The sequence below is a fragment of the Rhyacophila brunnea genome, unplaced genomic scaffold (genome assembly GCF_057557595.1).
Source record: "Rhyacophila brunnea isolate RB1 unplaced genomic scaffold, BYU_Rbru_1.0 scaffold_3, whole genome shotgun sequence".
NCBI classification, from domain to species: domain Eukaryota; kingdom Metazoa; phylum Arthropoda; class Insecta; order Trichoptera; family Rhyacophilidae; genus Rhyacophila; species Rhyacophila brunnea.
Genome location: NW_028232965.1, coordinates 36,195,030 through 36,218,887, shown reverse-complemented (window position 1 = coordinate 36,218,887; position 23,858 = coordinate 36,195,030). Strand labels below are relative to the sequence as shown.

Genomic DNA, 23,858 nt, shown 5'->3' with positions numbered 1-23,858 from the left:
AATCCTTTGATACCTAGTACTTATCGGTAGTTTTTTTCCAGATAACATCTCTAGCTCCGCGTTACACTAATTGTAAAATATTTTTTACTTTACATATTATTATAATAAAATTTACATTACAATTCAATATTTATCCAATGTAATACTTACCCTCTCTTCTCGAATTCACTATTAAAAACAAAAGTGGGTTTCACTGGGCCATACACCTTCATTATCTCAATAGCCATGACATCTACCAATCTTATCATTTTTCCTGTCATTTCGCTAAATTCGGGACATGTGAAAGTGAGTTTGAGTTTTTTTAATGCAGCAGGATAATGCAATGACTGAAATAATAAAAAAAAATCTAAGTAGGTACCCACCTGAACACATAATTAAATAAGTGTGAAATAAAATTTCAAGCTCAAATTCTAAATTATTGAGTTTAGAACTAATATATTAATCTGTCAAGCGCAATTTTTCAAGTATTACATACAGATATTTTTGTTGATTTTGGAACCCTCTGAACCAACAATGTTTTTCTTTGCTGAAACGTTTGAAGGGCATAAAAACAACAATAAAAATTATACAATCGCATTGTGTAACCTTGGTTTTATACATTGCAGACATGACTTCAAATATAAATGTACACATGCATCTGGAATTCATTTTACAATAGTTATACATGCAATGGGAAAGTACTTCAGGTGATGTCTCTAGGTAAAGTTGTTATCGAAAAATAGCTAGAAAAGTTTTTTCATTCCAAAAATACGTGTAAAATTCGGTACATTTGAATTTGGTGGCAACAATGACAAAGTTTTATTTTCAAAATTGTGATAAAAATGTACGTAAATCTATTAACTAGGAAAACGCTAAAGAGAAATTGGAATTCATTATATAATTATATCTTTTTTTTTTTTAATTTAAAAAACATCGATTTAGAGGTTAGAAAGCATGTAATTAAAATCGAAAAAACTTGATTTGGACGTAATAAATAACAAAAAACTCATTGCGTATCTATTAAAAATATTGTTTATAAATTTTTAGGATAGTTATTTAAATTTTATCTTGTGTTTGTGTTGAATGGGAACCGATTATAAATACAATATCTTTTTTACCAATCGCGCCCGTCAAATGGTGACGCCAAAATTAGTTGTGGAAAAAATTGAAACTACAATTTAAGGGAGATGCATGCCCCAAGCCTAAGTGTCAGGTACCAAGTAGGTACGTGTCGATTTCAATTTAATAATAATTTCTGTTTTGAAGACACAATAATAATTTCTGTTTTGCGGCCAATACCTCTTCTGAGCATAGAATAGTCAATGGAATATCATATATCAACCTCCACTTTTTGACATAGTGTTGTGTAATTATTTCAGTTATTTATTACTGTTTTGACGTACCTACCTTTTATAAAGCGATTTAATAAGATAATAATAATTATAAAGAAAATATATAAAGAAATGCCTCAGATACTTCTGACACACATCAAATTTAAACTTTGTCTAGTGACTGTACAATTTCTCCCTATTAGAGCCGAGCCACACCGGGCGACTCTGGTCGCCAGACCAGTCGCGCGACTTGTCTTCCTGGGCGATTTACTCGGGCGACTTGCAGGCGACCAGAGAGGCAGCCAATAAATAATAATAATAATGAATGTACACGCAAGTATGCAAAAATACGTTCTATCCGCGGCGTGGCTGCCGGCGACTGGTCGCCCAGTGTGGCAGCTCTCAATACGTAGCTATATGTTTTCATACATCGCTACCGGTCGCCCGACCAGAGAGACTGCGAGACCAGACCGAGTGCACGAACGTGATTTTACTGATCGCCCGACTTTATTGGTTGCGCGACTACTGGGCCGACCAGGTGTGGCAGCTCCATATAACTGCATGCATCGGTCTGGTCTCGGCGACTGGTCTGCCGACCAGAGTCGCCCGGTGTGGCTCGGCACTTAATGTTAAGTGTTTAAAATATTTAAAATCCCAAGGGGGAAAAAGCCAGTGGGAAAGCCACGCACACGATAGGATGATAACGTTACAAAAGATGCCAACCAGCTGCTAAAAATCAGGAACTGGAAAAGACTCTAGTAAACAAAATGAAAAAATCATAAACACTTAAAATCTTAATAAAAACACTAAAAAAAACACTTAAAATCTTAAAATCAAATTTAAAACAAATCGAATATACATGTCAGAATTGTAAATATTTTATGGGGTTAATATTAATTGTAAATATTTTCACATAAGTAAATATATAATAAACTAAAAAACAACATCTGTTAATACAAACCTCTACTCTGTGGAGGCCCATATGTTCCTATTAGGATCGGACATGGTCGGAAAAAAATTCAACATCAAAGTGAAAAAATATTTTTTTTTTACCGCATTTCATAAGGAGCCATACATTACATTTGTACAATGAAACTCGTAATTTTATTTTAGATAATGGATGTAAATTACCTACATGTCTTAGAAAAGTGTGGTGTAATAATATGGTGTTATATTACAAATGAGTGAGTGATTATTATAAAATAATTGGCAATGCACAGACTGAACAATAAAAAAGCGGATGAAGGCTTGTGTTTGACATATTTTAATAAAAAATACTGGGAACATTCTATAAATTAAATTAGTCACACATGAGTTTAAATGTAAATTTTGTTTAGGCAAAATGAAACAAATATTCGAAAAGACTTTAGACGAAAAGATTCGCTTGCGCGACACTACACAATCTCATGTTTTGAAAATTTTATTGATAAAAAAAAATTATATAGATGTGGTCTAGGCGATTTTAAAATATTGTATTGCACCCTCCATGGGAAAACGGTTACCTACCTCAGCTATAGAGGAATGTTTCACAGAACAAATAAATATATTATATCAGAATTATTAAATAATGAAGTCATTTTTATACTCACAACATATTTAAATTTGTGGGAGAATCCAAACATATGGCTCACATAACTATTTTGATGGCCTCTTATATCGCATAATGTACAAAAAAATTCGACAGGTACATGAGGTGCAGGATTTCCTATTTCAATTATATATCCCAAGCCTATGTAAGTCCTGAAAAAACATTTTGGTATCAATATAAAACTCCTTGAACAAAATTACAACTTTCTTATGACATATTTTTATATATTCATTATTATTGTTTATGAATGGAGCAACAAAGAAATGCCAATATAAACAAGAACATTAACATTGTAAAAAAAATAAAAGACAAATTGAGAATTTAACACAAAAAGTTCATTAAAAAGGGCATTTCTAGTGTACCATAACAGAGGTATTGAACATGTCAATAGACAAACTATTAAAAAGATATTGAATCCTTGGTATTGAAGAATGGGTTGAAAAGTTTGATTTATGTTATGTGGGAACATTCAGTCATACCCAAGAGCTCCAAGGAGTCAAAGTTTGAATCAACAGTTTTGAATACAACCAAAAAGACAGCTGTTTAGCACATTCATATTAGCATGGATATATTTTCTAAAAAAAATCATAAAAAATACATTCAGGTGGAATGCCAAGTTTGAAGTTAATAAAACGTAGAAATTTAGAAACATCTCTCGATGGTTCAGATGTAATTAAGAGGACCAAATCATAGAGATTTATACCAAAAGTGGATGCACAACAGACTTTAACCCTTCTTACGCGGCAACTGACTTTAGTCAGCCTATACGCGCAGGTCATCCGTGCGGCAGATGACTAAAGTCATTTCGATTTTCGTTTGCCTAGTACTGTTTCGCCAAAGCGCGAAAAATTCGAATATTGATTTAATTTATTCAAAAATCATTCTTCTCCTGACATCTGTCGATGTATAGCCTAGACTTTTGTTCTATATAATTTAAATAAATATTTTTCGGGAGCGTGTCTTGGATTAAAAAAATATCACTCATCGGGTCACTTCAAATATGCCGCGTATATTGGTCGGATCGCCACTCAGTGCATGTGCACCGAAGACATTTTACTGACGCGTTTGTAACCATACGAGTCAGCGATATAATATATTATATTGATTTTTAGTGATTGAAAAACTATTTGGTGCGTAAACTGTTAAATAGAATATTCGAAAGTTACATTGATCAAAGTGAATTTACAAAAGGAATGCTTTCGGAGGTTGCATTCATTCGTCTAGCTGCAAGTATATTATCCGCGAGTTATAGTTTCGGAAAATAATTTGAACAAGGTATAATTTAAATACAAGAGTCCGCGATTTAATATTTCTCGTTGTTTATCGTTGATTAACATTTTTAAATACTATTTTCTGGTTATACCAAGAGGTAAAATGGACAAAAAATGTTTATTTACCCTAGTTATCACACATTTATAAAGTAAAGATATGTTAAGTGAATTGAATTAAGAGAATAAACATTTTCACACAATCAAAAGTTTCTGTATCGGAAAAATTAAAAATATTTTGTGATAGTTACGTACGTATATTTTGTGTGTTCGATTTTTTGTGATTATTTTAAAATGAAAATGAGTACTACGATGATTCAGATACTTCCAGTGCCCCATCAGAAAGTGCTACTGCCGCGGCCTCTAATTCAAATGTAAATAGTAATGTTGACTCTGGGCCTTTCATACCGGTTGTTCACGAATTTGATGATTTCTTTTCTGGAGTCAGACCGCACACAAATTTATCAGATAGCTCTACAGAAATAGATTTTTTTCAACATTTTTTGAATTCAAATATTATAATGGACAGAATCGTAATCGAAACAAATAACTACCTATTATACAGAAGACAATATATTAACCGCCCTACCTCTTTGAACGTACGCAATACGCGCGCTGTGACATAGCCCTGGCGCACTAACCCGTATCACGTTCGCGCTATAGAAAAAAATACATCTCGATGTCTACAAAACGAATGTGATACGCTTATGGGTTTATACATACATACAATACATATACACAGTTAGTTCTTCAAGGTTAGTCGACGCGAGCGGTTGTTTTCGAGACATTTCGTAAGGTTCATTAAACTTAGTACTACAGACAGGGGTGCGGTACATGCTGTTTTAGTGCGTAATTATTTTGAAGCGCGTTTTTGTTTCCTGTACAATTTTATTTGTTTTTTGTATGAATAATGACATTTATTTTTATGTGAATACTATACTGACTTATTTTTTGTGTGTGTATATTGACATTTATTTTTGATTGGTGACTTTGAACCCATATATTTTACCAGTGAACTTTTTTAGTCAGTAAAACATGTCTAGTGAAAGTGAGTATGAGAATATTAGCACCTCCGGGAGTGATACCACAATAGATGAAAACTCGTCTTGCGAAGACGGTGTAAGCGATGTCGAAGAAGACATTCTTACAAGTCCTCTGGAGTGGGTTGACATAAATCCGGAAAACGACATTTCGCAGCCGCCGCTTCAATTTACGGAAAAATCTGGCATTCCCGAATTTATGAATAACTATAAGGAGGAATTCGAATTCTTCAATTTCTTCTTTGATGAATATCTTTTGAAGTTGATCGTGGAGCAAACTAACATAATATTTGCTGAGCAATTTATCAGTACAACACCACATTCATCCAGCAACCTCATAAGTTTATGGCATCCGACTACAGAAAACGAAATGAGAATCTTTTTTGTCATAATTTTAGTCCAAAACATAATAAAGAAACCAGAAGAAAAAATGTATTGGTCTAAAAATCCTGTATTTCATACGCCATTTTTTGCTCGAACACTCATATAGGAGATTTATACTAATAAAAAAGTTTCTCCACTTTAGTAATAATTCCGAATATGATGAATCTTCACACCCCAATCCCAAACTAAATAAAATTTGGCCTGTCTTTCAATATCTTCTAACAAAATTCCAGGAAGGTTACATACCGGAAAAAAATGTAGCAATTGACTCACAAAAATATAATGTAGGTGTAGAGGTTTGTTTGTCACTAAAAATATTTATTTAACAGCGAATCTGAGAAAACGTTGACACTTTTTACATCTCAAACAACATTGTTTTTCTCAGCACGCCAAATTGTCCTCTATTACATAATTGGACCATGTTATGCAGAAACCTGCATACCTACCCACAAATTCAACTAGGATGGATACAATACATACCCCTCAAAAGATCCAGATTTGGCATAAAAACATATATGCTGTGCGAATCGTCGTCTGGATACATATGGTCTACAATAATCTACACTGGAAAAAATACTCTTTTTGATCAGCAATATCGAAACCTCCCTGTTACATCCCAAGTAGTAATGAGCCTAATGAAACCATTGCTGAATAAGTGCTACTGTCTTACCACGGACAATTTTTATACATCGCCGGACTTATCCGAGATACTTGCTTCAAATAAAACCGACACATACGGGACTCTAAGATTTAGGCGTAAAGGTGTACCAAAAAATATTTCATTTCCTAAGAAGGTAACTAGAGGGTACACTAAAGCCTACAGAAAAGGAAAGTTTGATGGTGATGAGATGGAGGGACAAAAAAGATGTATTTTTCCTTTCCACTGTCCATAGTTGCACCATGATAGATATAGGCCAGGGTAAACAACGTCCTACTGTGGCAAATGATTACAATTTTACTATGGGAGGTGTTGACCGCGTTGATCAACATTTGGCAATCCGCCCTGTTACGCGGAAACAGGGTAAGAAATATCACAAAAAAATGTTCTTCCATTTACTCAAACAAGCTTTGTGGAACGCATTTGTTTTATATATGGGGAAAAGGAAGTAATTCAAAATTTAGGGAGAAAGTAATTACTTGGAAAAATATCACTCGCCAGAATTTTCAGCGAAAGGAGGAAGACCATCCACAACTCCAAGCCCATTACGTCTTACTGAGAGACATTTTATTGATACGATCCCGCCAAAGTAAAGCAAATGCAACGAAACGCTGTGTAGTTTGCTGTTCCAAAATGGATGATAAAGGGAAAAAAGTGAGGAGAGAAACAAGATATTATTGCCCCGACTGTAATTTGGCCCTGTGTATCCCATGCTTCAAGATATATCACACTAAGAAAAATTTTTAAAATATTCTTTTCTATATCATCATTATCAGCCGGGGTCAATCCATAGCTGGATGAAGGCCTTCCCAAGCTTCTTCCAACTCTCTCGGTCCTGTGTCGTTCGCTGCCACGTATTTCCGCCTAACTTTACCAGTTCGTCAATCCAGCGGCTTTTAGGGCGACCCTATGGCCGTTTCGTGCCCCTTGAGTACCACTGGATGACAGCATTTTTCCAGCGGCCGTCCTTTCGGTGAGCAATGTGCCCCGCCCATCTCCATTTCAGCTGTTTGGCAATGTCTATTACATCGCGTACTCCTGTCTGCTTCCTTACCCAGGTGAGGTTCTTTTCTATATATATATATATATTTCTATAAACCCTTATACGTATAATTTTTACAAAAATAATATATTATTTTCAAAATAATTACACACTACTTGATATATTTCTGTAAACCCTTATATATGTATAATTTTTACATAAATAAAATATTATTTTCAAAATATTTTTATTACTACACCACTAGTTTGCAACCCCTAATATAATGAATCTAATCTAATCGATTGTAAATGCATCTATTTTGACAAAATATTGTCAGATATGTATGAGGACTAATATTGTTTTCGTAATACAAAGGAAAAAAAGGTGACTTGTTTTTACCCATTTCTTGGAAAATAACTAAGAGGTAGGGCGGTTAAGTGGTTTGGGTAGCTGGTAGACTATAAGAATACTGAACTGTTTATCATCTGTCATCGACGCACTTGTCCAGAGCCGATTCGTAACTGTCATAGCGGCACTCGATTAGGTTTGGTCATAATCATTTTTGAACTTGACACCGATTTTTTACGACTCTATTTGTGTATGTTTGACTAGCCTTAATTACGATTTATTGATATCATTGAAATCACAACGCGCACTGTTGTATTAAGCCAGGAGTCGTAACGCTTTGAAAGGGTCAAGAATCTAATTATTGTTACAATGTTTTTGAATTCACTCTAGTAAAGCACAACATGATAAAACCAAGCATATTATTAGCATTATTTTGAACCATTATATTGACACATTCTCAAAAAAGACTCAAAATGTATATCAGTAACGTGGTAACAGTTCAACTGTGTTAAGACAGTACCTACTTAAATAATAAATAAAATAAAATTATCAAACTTCAAATAATATGCATAATAATATAATAGCTTATAGCTCACCTCTTCGTTTTGTGCAGTAATTTTTCTAATTCAGACATATGTTCACCATCATCTTTGGTGATGTTTACAGGCTCACTACGTAAGACATGATTATCAGCGCCACCTATAAGTAAATATAATAAAATTTTAAAAATATATCTGAATAAAGCCTTAATCTGTGTAAAGCATGCTTGGAAATATCTATATTTATATTATACTAGATGACTCTGATTTGGTCATTGTTGGGAAAATAAAATTTAAACTTTACTTGATTAACATAAATCTAAGCTACAATTATTATTTAAATTAAAAATGGAAAATTGTGCTTGTCTAATTGGGAACAATTAAATAATGTTCAATTGTATGAAAAAATATTGTAGATATATTATTTTATTTATTTAATGCATTTATAGTTTTAAAGTTATCAAATATTTTCAAACACAAAATTAATACAGTTCCCTTTACCTTCTGACTTACTTAACACATTGATCGCCAACTAGTTTCACATAAAATAGTTAAAAAATGATTATTTGTTTCTAAGGTAATTATTTGATAGGTTATGAAAGAATATAATGTTTTTTTTCATTTTGATGTTTTTTTACGTAAATATTGGTTTTTATGATGTGCCGGCCAATGTGTCCGTCGCGGCGCCAACAAGTTAATTTATTCTATTGCGCCGGGCCGGCCATTTCGCCGGTCACCTGTCCATATGTGTTGACGAGAGCATGGTGCCATTTCGCGTTCGAATTATATTTAGATTTAGATAGTATAATAAACAGAAAAGGCACAAATACGGAATAAAAGTTTTCAAATTCGGTAGTATAATACCTGGATACACATAAACTGGAAATATACGTATACATACCTTATAATCATTTTTGTAATTCTATTTTTTTATTATTTACATATTTTTTATAACTTACATTTTAAAATCTATTTAATTTTTATTTTTATATCAATAAAAACACATTTACAATTTAAAAGTTGAATTTTTTTTTTCATTATGTACATTCTTTACATTAGTGAGCCTATATTTTGTGACTGGGAAGATATATTTTCAGGCCAAGTGGCAGTAATATACAGAAGGGCCATGCCGGTCACCGCGTATCGAAAAATGCACTGCGCGCGTGCCCGCCGGCGCTGTAAAACAACTCTAAGGCAGGTCTTCTTTGCCGGTCACCGGTGACCCCCATGGCGATCAACGTGTTAAGCGTCAATTACATTGGGCTACTGTACGAGCTGTGTGTTGGCGAATTTACAATCTACCTGTAAAGTCGCCCAGTGTAATCATCGAACAAGCTAACAAGCAGATTGTAAACACTCTACCGAGAAAAGTTGAGAGCCGGTCAATTTTACACGCTACACGGTGGCGTGTGGGCCTACTGCGTCTGCGCAGTAGAGCGCAGTAGCAACCTCCCGGTAAAAAAACGAACTACATTCTATCAAAATAGTCGCTGGCTTGTGGCTTCTCAGCGAATGGAAAGTTTTGTGTGTCATCATCATAATCGCAGTAGCTGAATCGCCCGGTATTAAATTCGCCAAAAAACAGCTCGTAAAGTAGCTCAATGTAATTGATGTTTTACCTAGTTTCATCATTTTGTAGAGAAGAAAATATAGAAACATATTTAATAGCTATCTATAAAAATCAAGACTTATCTAGTTGTAATATTGAGGTGACGAACTGTATTCGTTGAAGTATGCATTTAACATTGGTGAGTATGCAGAGCTCATGAAGATGTCGAAAGGTGAAACCATGATCTCAAAAAAAATCTCAAATAGAAATATATTGTTGAATACCTAACCTCATTTTACATTCGTGAAAATAGTACAAAACTATTTTACTCATTGTAATTACAAAAGTTTATAAAAACAATATCAGAATCTTTGATTGGCAACCAATTCTATGATGTATTTAAAGCCTTTGGTGCTTATTAAATCTTTACTAGCGGAGCCAGCTGGCTCTCGCCAGTCTGTTTCGCTAGGTCTTGCAGACAGCTTGGCCTAATGACATGGTATTGGATTTTAATAAAATTGTGAAGTATGCAGAGACGGCACCGTTTGACATTTCGCTGATTTTTCACTTTTACAATTTGCAAGTCGTTACTTTCGATATAAATTTGGTGTCATATGCAGAGTCTATTGTGGATTTTGGCCTTCAGGATATCATCTGACACCATCCCAGGCTGCTAGACCTCGCAGAATAGCAGGCAATTTGATTGCGATCCAATAATATAACGTTAATATTAATCTCACGGGTATCCCCTTGAGGTAATAGAAGAAGGTTAGCCATATAATAAATAAATTTAAACTATTAAATTATTCAATTATTTTGTTTAATTGTCTAAAGAAATGCTTGCAGCTATAGAATAATATTTAAAATATTAAATTTTAAATTAACATTTTGTATAATGTTTCCCGGTGCGGAACGTTCATATCGAAACAAATGTTGATAAAAGAAGAAACTCATAGATTTGAGAGGAAGTAATTGGGTTGGAAAGGACTTCGTCTATCAGTGAATTGATCCAAACTGATTATTATAACGGCATTATAAATAGGTAGAGATAGTATGTATATATGTGTCGCTGAGTTTCAAAACCCGCTATAACACTTTTTTGAAATAATTAAGATATATATATCGTTGGATTCGTTATTAAAATCTCTACATGAAAATTTTATCGCCTCTTTCAAAAGCCGCTACGATTAACTATCATTTATGAAACAAAATCAATGTGTCTATCAAATCCCGCTACAACACTACTGAAACATTTAAGAACCTTTTTAGTTCAAAAAGTTTTTGTTGATTTTCTCAACATAATGAAAAAGTGTTATAGCGGGTTTTGAAACTCAGCGACGCATATACATAGCAATTCATAGAACCAAAAATAATGGAATCAGCTTAGAGAGGCCTTCATCCAGCAGTGTATTGATCCGGTCTAATTATGATAACGATGAAATGAATATATTATATAAAAATATTTGTTAAATGCAGTAATGTATATAATATGAAAGAGGAATGGAATTAGTTCTGAGATGCCTTCATCGAGTAGTGGATTGATCCTGGTTCATGATGATAATGACTATATAAATGGGTAGGTCCCTACATATTAATATCACCAATTTTATAGATACAAGATACAGGAATTCATATGACCAAGAGGATTATTGGAATAACCTTCATCCAGCAGTGGAATCCTAATAAGCATAGTGACACATATTAATTCTTCTATATAGTAACCACATGAATGCAAATAATAGATAATACGACGTAGGTACTTCATAGTGTGATTATGGGATGAAATGATCATAATTGACTTTTTCATTTGTCTATAAAGCATGCATTTTACTTATATGATGTAATAAAACATTTAATTCAAAATTGTATAATCTCCTATATATTATTATCCTAAGAGATTTTGGATTTTGGAAGGTTAAAGGTATATAATATTTTTAATGACCTTATAAATAAATTTCCAAATGAAATCTCTCGGGAACATTAATAAATAAAATAAAATAGGTGTATCTGTCGATCCGATAAAGATTAGTTGATGAAAAACAGATTTTAATTTTAAAATCGTTTACGTTAAACCAGTGTTGCAAGTAAGTGAATTTTTTTTCCCAATCAAGTGCGCGGTCAATAAAGTCACGTATCGTGTCGGAAAACTATAAGGAAACATCAAATACATTGCAAGATTTCAATAATAAGGAAAAACCGTGTCTCTCTCTACTGTACTCAAAGGTACAAAAAACGAATGTTTCGGTAATGCATTTTTTTTTTAAACCTATCGGACATGACGAATAAGGCACACAATCGCTCGCCAAAACGGAAAAAGCTGTAGGATAATAATATATAGGAGATTATAGGGCCACGTGGGCCCATAATTAATAAATTCCATATTTTTGATTGTCAAAGTCGTGACGATGAGTTAATCAACTTTTTCTTCTTCACTTTCATTTTGTATTTCATTTAACTCTTATTGCTCAATTAAGTATTTGGAGTGACTGCATGGAAGTGCACAGTTTTTGCATTACCAACAAAAATTGAAATTTTAAGAAATGTACGAAATAGTGAATTGTACAAAAGAAAAGCGTACGAAAGCCGAAAGACGCCTGTAGTCATATTTCGGTATATCCATATGCCATGGTTTTTTCACTTTTTTAAATCATTATTATTTTCAACACACACATAAAACTATTAGTGAACTTGTTGTTTTAACATTACATAATAAAATATATATGGTAGAAAAATATATTTACAATCTCTGTGGACCCAAATTTGACACAGATCTGACATAGAATTAAACATTTTGTTCTTCAAAAAATGGGCACGATTAAAACACGTTTTAAGATAATTCCAAAGATACTGATTACAAGCTATGTCTTTTACCATTCAAAGAATGATGAAATATCCTACTAACTATGATTTCTTTATAATAATTATCAACCTTAGAATGAATCCTGCTTTATAATCGTGATCTCAGCAAAAAACGTTAAACGTGATCCCTAATTTCATCCAAAAGCCAATTTTCAGTATGACAAATTATATCATAGTAGCAGTTGAGGACACTTATTTAAAAAGTCATGGGTCTTCGTGCGGACTCCATGTACGTTCTGATAATAAATTTGAAGATTATGGAGCCTGAGATATCTTAAGCAATCTAAAGTAGTTAAATAAAAATATAATAATCCTCGGTATGTCAAAATTATTAAAATGAAAAGTACTCATGAAGATGAGTTTCAATATGTAATTTATTTAATTTTCCCTAAATTATCCTCTGCTGCGATACAAATAGCAGGGGAGGTATCGTTTTACCTTGTGAAAATTTGACCATTTCTGACCCAGGTATAAGTAAACGCCAAATCTTTTGCCTTGGTTTTAGTGAGTTTCAGAAGTATGTTATTATGTTTAGTCAGATGTTCATTTATGTATCCCATTGAGCATTTTTGTTGTGTTCTTTTTGAATGACATTTAATTTTATTTTGACCCCTTCTAACTGGGTCTATAAGTTTGTTATTATTTAATTTTGTTTTCAAATTCTTAAAACTTCTTGTCGAAGGACAAAAATTTATCGTCCATAAAAGTTAAGTAATTTTGTCTAAAATTTCTTTTTTCAAATCTTTAATTTGCGAAACGTCAATCCTTAAACACATTAAATATGTCAGTTGAGCTGGAATGTCCATGTAAATTCTGAGTACTAGTAGTATCACTGCAGCTACCGCACTTCCATTTCGATCGGGTACTGGAGGTCATTTTTTTGATTGTCGATGCTGGTAATTTGGTACACTGTTGATGGAAGGTTGATTTGCATATGTTGCACCCAAACTCACCTCCAGCTCCAGTTGCCGAAGCACAGCTTAACTTAGCACACGGCATCACAAATATTGTAGTATATTGACGTACTGTAAATAATATGCGCGGTTGAGTGCGAAACACTGCTAATTGATCACTACACTAGCACAAACAATATGCACAAAAATGAAATCAAATTAAATTTAGGTTATGTATAGTGCAGGAGTATAACATATTATTTTTAAAAATTGATTTGCATAATACATTGATATTTAACCCTTCTTACGCGGCAAATGACTTTAGTCAGCCTATACACGCGGGTCATCCGCGTGGCAGCTGACTAAAGTCATTTCGATTTTCGTTTGCCTAGTACTGCTTTCGCCCAGGCAAAATCGATCAATACATTTATGTTACACACACTGTTGTTAAATTGTCTTCCGTGGCTTCTATTATTTTAATATAAGTTTAATATTAAAGTGAATTTTACCATCGTTGACTACGACGACTTAAATGAATACTGAATATACTGATATGTTGTATTTAACTTATTTAATGTGCTTCTGTACCTCCAAATATTATTCACATTTTTTTCGTATGTATGAAATGAAAAACCAGCTCTCCTGTCAAATTTAGTAGATGGCGTATGTCCCACTTTGATACTCAATCAAAGGTACTCAATCAATCTTGACAACAATAGGTACTACAAATATAAGAGTGATGATACACAGCACGAACCACATAATTTTTGAACGGGCGCGTGTTTAAACGCTATTATTGCAAAATGAAATTTCGGGATAAGGCTATGTTTCCGGAAAGGGGCTCATTGCTTTGACATCGCCCATTCCTGGTGGCAAGATGTGTCATTATGTATCTGAGATTCATAATCGACAATGTTTTAAGCATGCATAATTTGAAAACACCTAATATATATACCTACTGTTACACCCCCAAATGGTCCCCAATTGGGGATGTCTCCTCTGGGGGTCTAAAGAGGCCTGAACCATTCCGAGCTGACGCATAGTAATGGTCGATTACGAGAAAATAAAAATACCTGGCAACGTTTGTCCGAATATCAAAAAAAAAGGCAACGCCGCAATTGTACACCGTTTTTGTGGTGAGAGATCGCTTGCAGCGCTAAAGTGCTTTTGCGTTTACAACGATATCCAAAAGCGCTTTTTCACTGCGAGCGGTCAAAAGCGAAGACATGATTTTGGCGGGCAGACGCTTCTAGATATCAACATTGTAGATACATTTCGTCCTCCGCAAAAATTATTAAAACTATATAAAATGTAACCAAATACTACTATTTGGTTCTAAATAAAAATTGCCGTTTTCGACAATTCCGAGGTTTTATTTGTGTTTTTTGACTCCCAAGTCCCAAAATGACAGACGATGACCAGCAACCAGTATACTGAGCGAGAAGAGGAATGCATTTTCTCGCTCTCGACTTGACGGGAGATGACACTACCTACTATTTACCTATTACCGGTGTCGTATTTTTTTCAAAGATTTTTTCTAATAGGTACCTATATATATTTTTTATAATATCTGAAGTGTTCTCAAATTATGTATATTCAATAAAAAAAATTTACATTCACAACTCTAGTGAATTTATTCGTTGAATAAAAAAAAATTATTAAACATTTTGAGCCTGAACTGCTCCCCACTCTTTTCCATTATTAATTCCCACCCTCTATATCAGCGGCAAAGGGTGTTGGTAGGCTATTAAGATCCGACATAAATAGTCGACAATAAACTTTGTCAGTCGAAAGTATGTATTTGTTTTCATTGAATTAAGTCTGCAATTTACAGATGCTGTTGGTTAGTTTTGTAAAATTCAATTAACACTGCGAAAACCAAGCCATAATAGATAATAGTAAAAAAATAATCATCTATCTATAAAATATCTAAAATTATGTCATTAAACTATACATAATGTTGAATATTTTATATATACAATAATATTTGTTATCTACTTTGGTTTGGGCAGGGCTTCATGAATTTTAAAAAAACTAACCAACATGTGTAATATGTATTCCTAATTCAACGAAAACAAATAAGTATAAATGAAAAATTGTGCACAATTTTGTTGAATCGCCCATAACATACCAAAAGTATTATGGTTTGGTTTAGGCAAGGTTTAATTAACTTTTAAAAACATACCAACACCACCTGTAAATGGTAGTCTTAGTTCAATAAAAACATATACGAATGGCTGACAAAGTTTAATGTGCACTTGTTGGATCTTAACAGCCTTCCTCCACCCTTCGCCACTGCTCCATATAGTCTTACTATTATAATTTCACGGCTGTGGGTGTCTTAACGGCAATCTATGGATCTTCGCGGATCCTTCGCACTTTCAGGTATATATCTACACTCCCATCCCCCGCTTAAGTCATTAGCACTGCATACACCACCATAAACTCGCAGCGAAAATATGATGGTTCTAATATTCAATAATCATAATTGAAAAAGTTCACCATGTGAGCAAAACATGTGTCGTAGAAACAAATATTCATAATATGCGGTGAAGGATGGTAATTACTTACGTTTCTTGATATAGAAAGGATGATTTTTAATTATGTCATTTGGCCAAATTCTTTGGATTGTTGTATTATTGATATGCTTTTTGCCATTTGAGTGATTCTGAAAATTGTGTAAAAGGGAGAATTATTATTTACAATGAATGATTTTTGACAATCTGATGTACAATCACAAGGTAGAAAATATTGCAAACCAATGAGATGAATGTTATTTTTGGAAACTAATTCTGAACAATCTGTAGACTTTGTAAGGAAGATGTATATCTCATTATGATGCCCTGTTTTTTCTTTTCACAGAAATATATAGTGAAGTCCTGCCAAAAGTTGGTAAATCTCGAAATCATATTATGAAGTAATTGCGATTTGAAGTTTGACACGCCCTCTAAAATCAGGCATAATGTTAATTTCTTTTGTTCTTTATGTGCATGTTCGGATGATTTTTTTTCTAGTGCACATATTTATATAATATACAGTACACTCTCAGTAATCCGCCCCGCTTGATTATCCGACAACTACTATAATCCGCCGTTATTTTTACTAGTTGAAAGCACAAAATCAAGCTCTATAATTCGCCGGTATTCAATTGTCAAATTCAGTAGTCCGCCGCGTACAAGTATACAACACAGATGAGACGGATTTATTTTGGAAACTTCTCCTTCGTAAAACGTATGTTCATCGCGAAGAAAGTAATGTACCAGGGAGGTAAGTGCCCAAGTACCGCATTACAATTATGCCGTGCTCCAATGCAACCGGGACACACTAAATGAAGCTTTTGGTCATAGGGAAAGCCAGGAATCCTAAGCCGCCGTTCAAGAATATCTGCCTCACTGAACAACTGGTTGTGTCAAGTGATTTACTGTTTAATATTTAGTTAATAAACTCAGTTTATAAATAGGTATAATTTAGTAAATAGGTACTTGGTTTTAAGCATAAAACTGTAATTTGCTAGTACAAATTTCTCAAAAAATCTATTTTTACGAAATACCTGTTTTAATTTTTACCATATTTTGTATGTGTGCACTATAATCCGCCGCTTTCACGAATTTGACACATGTCTAGTTTTTGGGGTGGCGGATTACTGAGAGAGTACTGTAGATACATAATCCGCTGTTAACTCTAAATAACTAAATTATTGACTTACCAACTTTTGGCAGCAACCCCATATATATTATAATATATTATACATAATAGTATACACATCCCAAAATTATGAGTCAATTGCTAACAGAAATGGAAAGTTTACCGACTGTATAATATATACTATATAATACTACATAATATAATATAGTCGGTAAACTTCGGTAATATAGTGCAGTGGTCGGCAACCTAAGGCTATGCGTGCCACCTAGAAATCATTTCACTGGATAAAATTAGGAATGTGCATAAGGTGAAAAAAATTTACGTTCAACCAAATATTGAAGTTGAACCTTAAAGGAGTCTGTAATATAGTCAAATATTTTGCTTTTCATATAGATTTACTAGTTTGATTTCATTAGCATGTGGAGTGTTCAACACTTAAAACAACAAAAGATATGTGTAGGTTATGTGACAATGTAAAACAACAAAAGATATGTCTAGGATATGTTTAGGCTATGTAGGTTGGCAACAATTGCTATAGTGCACATGTTGACAAAAGATTAATATGAAAAAAAACCCTAACCATGAACATAGCATGTACAAAAATATGGCTTTGTTCTCAATTTTAAAATGGCAATACTAGCAACAAAACGTTTTAATGGTATTAATTATCTTTTATGTGATGAGATAAGACCATCATAATAACATTTTCTATAGATTGTTCAGGCTCACTGTCTGAAGACACCAAATTCTCCATTTTTGACCATTATACCAACCAGTGGGCAGTGGAAGAAAATAATTTTGAGCAGTCAAAAATTTTAAAAATATGGTTATTTTAATTAACAATATTCTACTGTATACATGCAGTGATCAAGTCAATAAGTCATCAAAATTAGCAAATATTGGGAACGTCACCTGTAAGTCAATGAAGCCCTGACAGATAGCTCCACAGGGCATACAAAGGCAGATCTGCTTTTCATCTCTACATACGATTGAAAACATTGAATGTGTCGAACCCATCTCCAATTTAATGGTTTTGCCTTGAATAAATTTCATGATATTCATTTTTTCAGCCGATTCATTACCGGAACACTACAACAAACAGAATACAGTGTAAGAGTTTCATCTCAAGCCATCAACAAAAAAAACACAAAATTAAAATATTTTGTAAGTATCACAAACACGATTAATTATGAATAGGCTTAGGATTCTTAGGTATTTAAATATTTTTTTTGATGGCCCCACAGCAAAATATCTATCTTTTTCAGACAATTTTGAAACATTGTTGGCACCTAATTTTAAATATTTTTGGATAATTACTTATTTTTACATATTCTAGGTTTAAGCACATATTTTCACATAAACACAAAATTTCAATGTTCCTGGACCAATTGGAATAAAAATAAGTACAAAATTAAATAGTGTTTTAAATATAAATACTGGACTTCAACGCTGCAGAATTGTATGTATTGCTGTATTGGAAAATTCATCAATGTTTCAATTTTTTCTACTTCAGAAATAGTTTAATTTACATACGCAATAATAACATCTGTAGAAATGGAAAGAAGTTTTTCCATGTATAAAAATTTGCTAAGATAAAATCGTCAAAGATTCACTATCGAAAATTTGATTTATTTATTTTATTATTTATTATAATAAAGCATTTTCTGTTTGTGAATAAACAATAAATTAAACTGTTGAAATATATACTATGATTTATTGTAATAGGTACATACATAAATTTTTAGCACCTATTTTTGTTTTTTAGCACATAATTATGAAATTTTAATAACATATTTTCCAATTTATCTACATATTTTAGGTACCTATTATTCATTTTTTAGCACCTAAAAATCCTAAGCCTAATTATTATTGTTAAAAAACAATGATTATGATGACAAGCTATATCCATTCAAAAAAAATAAGGACTGGACTATTATAGAGAACATAATTTATTATAATGTACTGAATTGTAATATTATTATGTCATATTGATTTTGGTCAAAGTTTTCAAAGTTATGACCCCATGCATAGAAACGTAAATAAGTGGGTTTACACATTATGCTTTAGTTGCATTCGGGACTTCCCATTCCAAGTATGCATAGGGTCCGAGGTCATTTTTCATCTGTAGATTATTACCAACACTAAACTACAGCAAATGCACACCAAAAATACATATTCGAGATGAGTACTGTCAGTAATTTTATCAACCATCACATAATTCGGTGATATTTTAATCACTAAAATGCATGGGAGCAGAGACAAAACTCAAGTTCATGCATTGCCTTAGCTGTAGATAACATGACTACACATACTGATACCTTAGGTTGAACAGTTGATACAGTTGGGTGAACGGATGCCACAGCTGAGTGAACAGGTGCTACAGCTGGGTGAACAGGTTCTACAACTGGGCGAACAGGTTCTACAGCTGGGTGAACAACTGATAGAGCTGATACAGTTGGCATGCCAGTAGAGTGGGGAACGAAGCATGTTTTTCCACAAATTAACGTCGGTATCATATTCTTATAATCTCTCATTGAGACAAGAACAGTACAGTTGACATAAGGATTATCCGCAGTAAAGAGTGCCTATTGGAAAAAAAACAAACAATAGGTAAACAGATAAGAGCAGTGCAAACTTGGATGGTTGCATTTCCTATAATATCGACTGTAACATCAGATAACATCAACGTAAAGGTTCTCAAATGGTGCTTGATATTTATGACTTTGCTAAGACAAATTGCTAAAATAAATACTATGCATGCTTGCTCATCAGGTGGTATAAGCACACAAACCATGTATTCATATATGGTACAGTATCTGTGCTCATAGTACAGTAGTGATTAAACATTAAACCTATGCCTCTAAAGCCAAGGTTTTCAGGTTTGATTCTCAAACCTAGCCCAACCCCAGAAAGGTTTTCAATGCGTCTTCGAATTCAAAGTAGGATCCTAATATGTTGAGTGAATGGTTGACAAATTTTTCTGGAGAGATAAAGAAAAGTCTAGGGTAGGAATGGTGAACCTATGACACTTATGACACTAACATTTTTGTGTGATACAGTTCGAATTTTATATGCAAAAGTTTAGTTGCCTTTCATACTTAATTTCCACTGACTTTCTCAAATTTACCTAATCAGAAACACTGGTTTGTTTCATCGATGTTCGAACAGATTGGGAATCAATTTTGATAATATTTTAAATCGATATACCCACCGTTAGCAATAGTATTTCTATAAATAAAAAAGGAGTGTGGGTTTTTAATGTACTATTAACGCATTACCAGGGCTCGAAATGGACCGGAGCGCCGTTCCGGTTCGTAACATCGATAAAATTATCGCTCCGTCTCGTGGAAAAAATATTTTGGCCGTCTGAGCTAGATAGGCCATGTAATAGAAAATGTAACACATTTATTTTTATGAAGAACACATAAAATTCGATATCTTCAGAAAATTGTCGAGCGCTCCGGTTCGTGAACTTTTCCATTTCGAGCGCTGCGCATTACCCAATACATTTAATTCAATGAAAAAATTTTCAAACCGCAACTGTGACCATCTTTGGGTGACCATGACTGTGAACAACTATTTTCGTGAATGAATTATTTCAAATCTGTAATGATTTGACTGAAACATAAATGTAAAGTTCTCTTATGAACTTGTAGAAAAAGGTTTATCATCCCACATCTAGGGTGTGCAACTTCTTTAATAGAGGCAAAAACCGAATTTTATCATTGTTTTCATTCTCATTTGCATATTTAGCAATGAATATTGCTGTTAGAAACAGGATACATGTTTCAAATAATAGTGTATGCATGCATTTTAATAATAATAATTTGCATCCTCTCAGATCCGCAATATATTTATTATACCCATATTATATTTCTTGGGCTCAGTGCACACCAGGTGTTTCGTAGATGTAATCTCAGACATAAGATAGCCACACGCGATGATTGGTGGTATCAAGGACACAAAAGGAAATAACATGTGTAATCGTAGCATCTCGGTAATTACATCAGGAAACTAGTAATAGTAAATGTTATTCCTATAGCTCCACAAAATAAAAAACAATGCCATTTATAATAAATAGGTTTGTACTTAATTAATATACTTACCTAAGGTTTATTTTCGTTTTGTTTAATATTAAGTCGCGTTTGGTAAATATTATGGTTATAGTGTAACAGATGACCGCATGACCATTTATAATTTTTTTTTGGCAGAAACAGTTCATCCCATGTAGACAATTATATTAAATACCTGTTTCGGTTATAGTGCCGCAGATCGGATCGCTGTCAGCGCAGATGCTTTTCGATCCAATAATTGTTAATTTAAAGTTTGATATTTTCATACATTTCGATGCATCATTATCACACACTAAGATTAGGTTAGGTTAGATTTGGTTTGGGTAGATTATGTTAGGTTAGGTTGGGTTTGGTATAAAAGAATAGGGTACAAGTTGGTTATGGGGAAGCCAGCGTCAACGACATTTTGAAAACAGCTGATATACTGGATTATTTGTTAGGTTGGGTTAGTTTAGGTTAGGTTAGGTTTTCATTCTTGAATTCATGAATTTTGCCAAAATCGGCTAGGACAATTAGCGCGGTTCCCGCCTGGCTTCCCCATAACCGACTTGTACCCTTTTCTTTTATACCAAACCCAACCTAACCTAATACCTACTACTAATACTACTACTACTAATACCTAATACTAGTACCAAGAAAAGTTATAAAAGATCATGCGGTCATCTGCGGCACTATTATATAGACTATAGAGTCTATGTATGTAGTACCCAACGTTCCCTCTAATTTTTCTATTGTGTGTGCAGATCCCCCCCCCCTCCCACAAACACATACATGAAATTTTTCATTACAACTTATATATCTTTGGCATAGAATGGGACGGATATAGTGATACCATTAGTCTCACTTGACCTTCGCCTTCCGAGAAATGAGTCGAAGAAATGTGCATGTGATGGTTTCGTGCATTCGAGCAAAACTAAAATCTAGCAAAGGAAACTTTCTTAAGCTTCGGCCACATAGGCAGGTGCCTTGCTTGGTGACTACATGCTAGATAACAAATTTTAGTGAATGAACGCACACTATTCTAACGCAATGGCCACAGTGCACGCTTTGCACCTCGCCACGTGATTATGAGTCACCTCGTGGTTATTTTTAATGTGTCACGTAGTGATTTTGCCATTGTCTATGGATTTTGCAAGATGGCGGATATTTCTTCAGTATGACAAATGTCAAACATCGTATATTTTGAGGTTATGAATAATGACGCATGGGATAAATAATAAAATTGACAGTATGCACCCAACAAGTTCGAATTTTGCGACTTTCGAAATTTTAAACTTAAATTCTCTGTGAGAAGTAACTTTCTGGTTAGTTTTGAGAGTGACATATCGTTGTTGACTCGAGCACTCGCAAATGTCAAATGAATTTGTACCTAAGCACGTAGCGTCCAATGTGGCAGTAGTGTTTTTAGTAGACAAGCATAGCATCTAGTTCAGGACTAGCGAAGCACCTGCCTATGTGGTCGAAGCCTTATACAATATTTTTGTGAGGACTGTGCGGGGGATGAAATCATGCGGACACACCTTACAGCAGCGATTTCCAAACTGGGAGGTGCGTAGGGTTGCAAAGGGAGGCGCAAAAAGTTTAACACAATTAATGCAGCCACAGGTTTGCAGTTTGCAAATGCATAGTTTGTAAAATGGCCGCTAGTTATAAACTACATAAAAAACCAGTCCTATAAAAGGTTGTTTGCAAACCTGTCTGAAAATATAGAGACTAATAATTGAGGCAAATTTGTTTAGGAACGATAATTTTGTTGTTCAGTTTGTCTATTTGGTTGAAATTTTAAAAAAATTGAGTGAATAAATCAATGCAAGGACCACTAATGCATTCACTGATTTAGAAAGACAAAGTGAAGGCATCATAAAAAAATGGAGCTTTGAAAAAAATTAATTCATCATGTTTCCACTTTTAAATGATTTCTGCGCCAGATATATTGAAGCAAACAAAAATCTATCTACTGAGTTCTTGGTTAGTTTGCTAATGCACTTTTCACATTATTTCATTAATAGTAAAAAAATGGCGCTGCTTTGTTTCAGGGCTATTGAATATTTTAAATATGTGGTTGTGCGTTGCAATTTGACGTGATACCTATATGATGATTGATATACTTAAATGATAGCCCCATGTATAATTTAGGAAACACTACCCTTAACCTCAGCGATAAGTAGGTGGGCTCGCCAAAGATCCTGGCCTGGGGGGCCGCTTCAGGATGTGGGGCCCATGATAGAATCCATTTGTCAATGAACGATGATGAATTTGGATTCACTATTATTGAAATTGATTGTGCTAATAAACAAGCACATTCATCGCATGAAAATCAAATTAATATAATAGATATAAGTAGTAAAACCTTGTTTATTTTTATATATTTTTTTTTCATTTTTGTATTAGTACATTGTTGACTATTTAAAAAGGTGTATGTATTATTTAATGAAATGAAGGGGGGGGAGGCGCCAAGATAAGATTTTTTAAAAGGGAGGCATAGCAACATAAAGTATGGAAACCACTGCCTTACAGGGAACATTGGTAGTAGGTACCTATAAGAATTTGGGGTCAATTACAACACAAACGACTGTTATTTTGACCAAAACAATAACAACATGTGTGTATTTATAACAAACAATGACCGAGTTGCGATTCAATGAATAATATAAGGCGAAGTCCGCCAACCACCCGTCAACGGAGATACATATTGTGATATAGATAAATGCAAAATATAGAT

General features: G+C 33.6%; 1 protein-coding gene across 5 annotated transcripts in view; it reads right to left on the bottom strand.

The window, feature by feature from the left end:
• Positions 1-23,858, bottom strand: part of LOC147068289 (uncharacterized) — a 70,928-nt gene that overhangs the window by 46,242 nt on the left and 828 nt on the right. For all 5 annotated transcript variants that reach the window (XM_085953083.1, XM_085953084.1, XM_085953086.1 and 2 more), the window contains exons 2-7: positions 19,382-19,648; positions 17,976-18,152; positions 15,990-16,086; positions 8,175-8,277; positions 2,900-3,050; positions 151-326 (exon numbers count right to left, since the gene is read on the bottom strand). In XM_085953083.1, coding sequence (XP_085809209.1) covers positions 151-326; positions 2,900-3,050; positions 8,175-8,277; positions 15,990-16,086; positions 17,976-18,152; positions 19,382-19,648 — 971 coding nt within the window. The remainder of the gene's footprint in view (positions 1-150; positions 327-2,899; positions 3,051-8,174; positions 8,278-15,989; positions 16,087-17,975; positions 18,153-19,381; positions 19,649-23,858) is intronic.